Source organism: Puccinia triticina, chromosome 3A (genome assembly GCF_026914185.1).
Source record: "Puccinia triticina chromosome 3A, complete sequence".
Classification (NCBI taxonomy): Eukaryota; Fungi; Basidiomycota; class Pucciniomycetes; order Pucciniales; family Pucciniaceae; genus Puccinia; species Puccinia triticina.
In genome coordinates, this window is record NC_070560.1 from 1355390 (window position 1) to 1362676 (window position 7287).

The following is a 7287-nucleotide window of genomic DNA, read 5'->3' on the forward strand; positions in this document are numbered from 1 at the left end:
GGCGCCCTCTGACTTACCTATAGGCTACAGCACTCTAGTCAACCAATTGGATTCAGGTCATTGTGCGCTGAAAAAACATCTTTTTCGCATTTGCAGGGCCTTCGATCCTCTTTGCCCAAATTGTGGGGCCAAGGAGACGGTGTTTCATCTGATGAATTTCTGCCCGAAATTCAAGGATCAACGGGCGGCTCTTCGAAAACAACTCCGACACTTGAAAGTTCGATTCAGGGCGGAGAGATTAGACAAAATCCTCAATAACCGGAAAGCGGAAGTGGCTTTGGCAAACTTCCTGAGCAAGACGAGTCGATTTCAAGATCAACTTCCCCCTCGATGATTCCCATTTCCCGTCTTTTCTTTTTCTTCTCAATTTTTTCTCCTTTTGTTTGTTACCAATTAAACATGTTATGACCTCCAGACCTCAACTTGATTTCACCCTCAGTTTAAATGTTGTGTAGTAGATTGTATAGTTGTTATCTCCTCTCATCATGACGTCTCTAAGATTCATAGTGAGCAATGCCAAAGGCCAAATTTCACTTTTTTAATAAATAAAAAAAAGTCAAATGTTGAACGTCGACTTGCCATTTTTGCATGCAAGCCTCCCCGCAAAACTGGGTTATGCAAAGTGGCCTGCATGCATGCGCGGGCCTACTTTGAAACCCCCTATTAATGGATGCATAAATCTCACACACATGGGGCAAAATTTATGAGTCAGCCTTTTTGCATACCAAAAAATTCCCATGCACACCAAAAAGGTGTGCAAGTTTGTGCACACCACATTACTTGGTGTGCATGTCTGTGTACACTACATTACTTGGTGTGCATGTCTGTGCACTCCAAGCATGGAGTGAAAGTTATGTACTCCAAAGACCACATTTTTGTGGAGTTCTCAATGACTGTTCAATGCTGGTCATTGGGTCTGGGAGGACTCATCCCTCCCAATGACCAATACAGACCGGTCATTGGGAGTAGGGATGGCAAAAGGGTACCTGTTTGCGGGTACCCGGCACCTGTGGGCAGGTCCCGGTGTCCAGTCTGAGCAAAATTTGAGGCAGGTACCCGCACCCGTGTCAGATACCTGCAGTCAAAATGCCTCCCATACTGGTTAGGGATAGCCCTGGGTAATAGATGGCAGGTACCCGGCGCCTTTAGGCGGGTACCTGTCTGTTGTTGCAGGTACCCACTGGTGGTTGCCAGGTGCGGGTGTGGGTGTCAAGAATTAGTGAAATTATAACCGCACCCGCAACAGGTACCCGGGTGCCATATGCCATCCCTAATTGGGAGCGTTGTTTCCTCCCAATTACCGGTCTTTATTGATAATCAAGAGGGATGAGTCCTCCCAATGACCAGCACTGGTCATCAAGAGGGTTGTTTCCTCCAAATGAATGGTCTATACCAGTCATTGAGAGGGGTGAGTCCTCCTGATGACCAGCACTAGTCATCATGAGGGTTGTTTCCTGTCAATGACTGGTCTGCCCTCTCCCTCATTGATGACCGGCTCAGAGAGTGCAGCAGGGTGCACTCCAAGGTTTTTTGGAGTGCGCTTGAGTGCACACCTTTTTTGTTGTGCGTGGGGGAATTTTTTGGTGTGCAAAAAGGCAGACCCAAATTTATGGAGATTCCAGTTTACCTATGAAAACAAAGGCATATCTATGATCTTATGCAGCTCAAATTTGATTACCCCTACAAAATGGCTTGAAATTTTTCTCCCAGAAAACATTGGAGGAATTCTTCTGGGCCAAATGCCTTTGTCTGGATGGAAAGGATAAACCTTACTGGCTGGTGAAAATTGATCAAGATCAAGTTTCACCAGCAAACAAGGCTTAGCAGATCACTCTAAATCAAGCCTCTTACATGATGGGAATTCCTCCATCATATGCACCCTGCTCCTGTGTCACCTCCACATAGTGCTGCAGTAGGTAAGTAGCATTTCATCAGTGTCAATCATTATCAGAGTCCAGACAAGGAAATATGGTTTTTTTCAAATGAAAATGAGATGTGTCATTAGTTGTGAATCATTATCAGACAAGGAAATATTGCTTTTTTAAATGAAAATGAGATGTGGTAAACGATATTATGAATGTACACTCATTCTTACTAGCTTTTTCAATTGTGAGAATTTTTTAAAATCATTAAAACTTAATCCACCAAAAATTATAAAGTTCCATATACAACACAGAAATAACAAGGCATGCTGGCCACCTTTTGTTTTACATGGATCAAACATTATCACTGACTCAACTGATTTTGTTCCTTAAGACACCTCCTTGTCACTGAAGACAATACATAGATAAGAATACGGCCAGAGTAGGTCACAATGATTTAGAAATCCCCAGCCCAATTCAATAGATTAGGGGGGTTCAAAATTGAAATTTGTACCACTTGAAAAACCTTTTTGAGGTGTTTATCATGAGCATTTAAGTTGCACTAATTGATCAGTAACACACAATCATGTACAGCTTGCCAGAATTTTAAAATTTTGGTCATAAAGGCCTTAAATTTAGGGTCAGCCTTTAAGCACTCCAATCAATTACCACATGCACTCCAAAAATGGAGCAAATTACTACGTACTCCAAAAATGCCAGAGTGCACAATTCATGCACTCTCCAGAAACTTGGAATGCACACTTTTCCACTCCAAAAATGAAGTGCATTACCTTGCAAGATGTTGGGCTTGGAGTGCACACTTCATACACTTCAAAAAGCATGATGTGCACATTATTGCACTCCAAAAAGGGAAATATTTTAATTTACCTCCAAAGTTATGTAAATTTTGATTGTGAACCCACCTAATCAATTGGAAGGTTGAATTTGAAGAGATTTTGAATTGCAGGCTAAGTACATACTAATGATTCAATTTCCAAAGAGGGTTGATTTGCAAAAGTATCTTGAATATTATTATGATGAACCACATTGAAAATGTGCTTCATTGTGGATTTCATGCAACTGGTAGACAAAATAAAATCCAACAGGGGGTGATTCTCCCAGAGTATCACACACAGGATAGATGTTTTGCAATGTTGGGAAGTGAAAGAGTGAAGGAGATGTTCACTTTGCTGGCTATCATTTGATGACATTGTTGCTGTTGAGACGCGTTGTAGTTCAAACCTCCTCCAAAGAGGCCCATTCCAATTACTTTTTTGGGTTGGCGGTATTTTATGAGCAAGAAGGTAAGAAGAGACAGGTATGTAAACAAAGATCTCAACAGCAACAGAGAGAAATTATTCAACAAGAACAACTGTTTTCTCTTCTTTATATATAATTTTATTGAGTGACAAGGCCTTTTGTTTTCTCTAGAGACACATGGATGGGGGACAGAGAGGCAGGGAATACTTAGACCACTGATGAAGCCCGGAAATACTTGGGTGGTAGCTTAGAGTGGTACGTTTAAAGCATGAATGAAAGCGGATTTTCCATGTAACCCTTGAATGCCTTCAACCTGAATGTTTTTCGAGTTAATCGCACCAGGCGTTCAGAAAAATTGGAAAAGGTCAGCTTCGTCGATGGAGCCAAGGGCTTCTGAGGATCGATGAGTTAGTTAACTTGCCATCTAGCTCCAACAGCCCCATCGACAACACGGTGATCGCAGCTCAAGGTGACCTTCATGACCTCAATCTCCTTGAATCCTTTGCCGGCAGGATCATCATCGATCGCCAACTTCTTCTCGGCCCCACCGACGGCCAAGATGCAAGATTGAGGCGAATTGATGATGGCCGTAAAATGACTGACTGAGCCGAACATGCCCAAGTTCGAGACGGTGAACGTCCCTCCTTGGTATTCTGGCGGGGTGAGTTGGTTGTTCTTCGCCTTCGTCGCCAAGGCTTTGATTTCCGCTGAGATCGATCCTAATCCTCGACTACCTACGTTCGTTACAATCGGTGTAATCAGACCAGTTGGCGTGGCAACTGCTACCGAAATGTCTACGTGATGGTTTCTATTGAATGAAAAGGGAAAAGTCGTACAGACCAAAACATGAGTTGTGATTGTGATATTCATTGATTGAAGAAAAAATGGATGAAGAGGCGGGGACTCAACTGTCTGACGAAGTCTTCTTGCCAGCTCGAGTTCACTTCCGGGACATCTGCACAGGCCAAGGCAGAAGCCTTGATGACGAAATCGTTAACGCTCAACTTGGTGGGAGCCTTCAGTCCACCGGCCTTCGAAGAAGCAGCTCGTTCTTCAGCAGCCTTGTTGAAAAGCGCTCGAAGACGGTTGACTCGATCCATCTGAATCTCGGATGTCAAGTAATAATGCGGTACGTCACGCTTACTTGCGCCCAATCGATTGGCGATGGTCCTTCTCATGTTTGATACTGGGAGGTCCTCATAGGGGGCGCCGGACGTCGACGCCGAAGAGGCGGACGAAGCTCCCCCAGCTTTCGAGTATGAGGCTAGGTCCGATTCGAGGATTCGTCCGTTGGGGCCAGATCCTTTGATCGACGCCAATGGAATCCCTTTCTCAAGGGCGATACGCTTAGCGGATGGGGTGGCGAAAATCGCAGACCTCGGTGCGGAGTGGCTGGATGGCTTGGAGGAGGGGGAGCTTGATGAGGATGGTGCGCTGGTTTCTTTGGCGGGCTCTGATTTCGATGGTTTAGGCTCTGAGGATTCTTTAGGAGTTGGTGGTGCTGCCGATGCTTCGCTTTCAGATATTAATTTTTCAACCTCGCTGGTGTTCACTTCCTCCCCTTCTTCTGCAAAGATTGCAATCGCTTTTCCGACTGGGACAGCTTTTGCGCCATCGGCCACCTGCATAGCAAGTCAGTAAGTCAAGTTGGATACGAAACAATTGAAATTCAGATTACTAACAATGATCTTCGCAATTTTACCATCGTCCTGAGCTTCAACATCCATTGTAGCTTTGTCAGTTTCCTGATAAAGCATGAAAATTCACATGAAAAGGTAAAAGATGTTAGCCAGGATGTTTGCATGATTGTTTCTCGGATTGATAGACGGGAAAGAAGCTCTGAGAGATAGAACTGACAATCTCAAGTAAGACATCTCCAACCGCAAAGCTTTCTCCCTCTTTCTTCTTCCAATTTGCGATGCCGCCCTCAGTCATCGTAGGGGACATAGCGGGCATCGTGAACTTGCTGAGTGCATAAGCCTGTGCCGAGCTATGAAGCTCTGGAGAGGATGGCAGCGATAAGTGTCGAAGAAGACAAACTGAATATGTAAAAAGGGCACTTACGACGAGCGGATGCTGTTGACCGCCGCAAGACCGAAGCTGATAAGGCATGGCGAGAGAGGACACCGAACATGATGGCGGGGGAGATGTTTCTACTGTTTGGCTGATGGATAGAAAAGCCGAGAAGTGGTTGGGACCGAGAAGGTATAGTGGTATCTTGCAGCTCGGCGGGAATTTGCTCGATCGATGTTGGCTGGTGTAATGGCCCTGGCCTGGGCGGAGAAGCCCCGTTGGAGTAGCACCCCCTCATAAGTACATAGTACTTCCGGAATAAATACGTTTCTGACCCACTCCGCTCCTGCGCGAGCTTGGGCTAACTCGGCCCAAGCTGCGCTGTCTGACTATGGACTTATGTCACCCTGAACCTCCCATTTCTTAATCTTTTGTACCCTGAGGCAGTGATTACCACCCAAGAAGTAGATCAAGGTCATTCCTGCATAGGCGTATGTAGACACGAGCACCAGCGAAGCAGCCAAGCTGCATGAGAGAAAGGCTCCAGTTTGTCGGGTAGGCCTCGCTGAGTTTGATTGGGTTGGGGTTTCATGTCCACATGGGAACCTCTCCCCGTAAATCACCGGTGCCGGTAGATGTAACCCCATCGAAATTGATAGCAAAGTAGTTGGAGTTGCTAATCTAAACAGGGGCTCACTGATTGCTCAGCAGCAATCTCATGCCATCAGATGGGGATGGCGCTCCACATTCTTAATACGAAATGTATCTTGTCTCACTCGTCACTTGATACCGCACAGTTATTCAGATCATCCTGCCAGCAGGTATTGGCTTGCGTGGAACCAGATAAATCAAATCTTTTTGTTAATGTCAGTTAGGTCTGTTTTTCGCATTCATGACATATGAGTTTTCATCGGAACCTTTCCCTAAAGAGGGGGGGATGCAACTTTACAGAACAAGTGAACAGCCCTTACATTTACTCATAAAATTGCACGATAACTGTACTTAAAATTCACTCAAAACAGCTCACTGGGAGATTAAACACTCGTCACATTTGTCAAGCTTACTCGCTATGAAAAGGGATACTTCCAAATTTTTGTTGACCTGCGGACGCCACCAAACATGTTGAAGTGCTGTGACTTTGTCAACAGATGTGAATCTTTCTGCAAGATAACCAGATCAGGAGTGATGATCTCTTCATAATCAAGGAATTCTTTTGATGTTCACCAGATTTGAAATATCCTAGTCAGTCAATTTCAAAGCTTGTGGCTGGCCTCAATTGTGACCTCCTTGCCTTTGAAGAGTGAAAGATATCCAGGAGGTTTGATTTATTTTCTAAAATGTTTTTTGGTTTTGTTTGTTTATCTAGGAAAGTTGGAACTCAATTTTACTTGTCATTAAATTTTGTTTATTTATGTTCAGAAATGGCTGCATAGTTTCATATAATTTGTAAGTAATTTTGACTGAGAATGGAGGACCTCCCATGCAATCTGGGACCCCCAAATTTGGATTTTTCTTTAGAACAAAAAAGTCTAGATTTTTGGTGGTAAATCTATCTTTTGGGCTCTAGATCACATTTGAGAGGCCTGCAGATCTTGATAGGAAGTCATCAATTATTAAGCAGCTCCAAGAAAAACATTTTTCAGTATTACAGTTTTATAAATTTGTGCAAAAACTTTGAATACCCCTCATAGCTGTATAAGCTAAACTTCAAACTAAGGCTCATTTCGTGTAGAGTTTCCAATCTTTCTGGATGATGATTCTCAAACCAAGTTGTATAAGCAAATACTGCTGTTGTTTCCAATAAAAGAGGATCTTCCTCATCAGAAAAGTATTTGATTAATTGTAGTTGAAGTGGTTGAAATCCTTTCCAGCTTCTGTTTTGTTCGCCCTCCCAAGGTGCAAGGTTTATTTCAGCTGTATAATAGCCGAAGAGAGGAAGTGATCCTTTGGGCCTGATGAGAATTTCAACAAGCCAGCCATATATTTGCTTTGTACTTGCCTTGTAATCATCTTGTGCGGTATAGAAGTGTTGGTGAGATTCAAGATGAATGTAATTGATTGCCACAAGGAGTCTTCTAAGCTTTCTATACAATATGTGCTCTTCTACTAATCTTATTTTAAAATCAGAATTTTCCAGAACATGTAGAACTTT

General features: G+C 43.6%; 1 protein-coding gene across 1 annotated transcript; it reads right to left on the bottom strand.

Moving 5' to 3' along the window:
• Positions 1-3383: 3383 nt before the first annotated feature.
• PtA15_3A156 (uncharacterized protein) lies at positions 3384-5256 on the bottom strand (the record flags this gene model as incomplete). Its single annotated transcript, XM_053167096.1, has 6 exons — positions 3384-3435; positions 3544-3930; positions 4032-4744; positions 4805-4867; positions 4980-5122; positions 5187-5256. The coding sequence occupies 6 exons, from the start codon at positions 5254-5256 to the stop codon at positions 3384-3386; spliced, it is 1428 nt and encodes a 475-aa protein (XP_053018347.1).
• Between the last annotated feature and the right edge of the window lie 2031 nt (positions 5257-7287).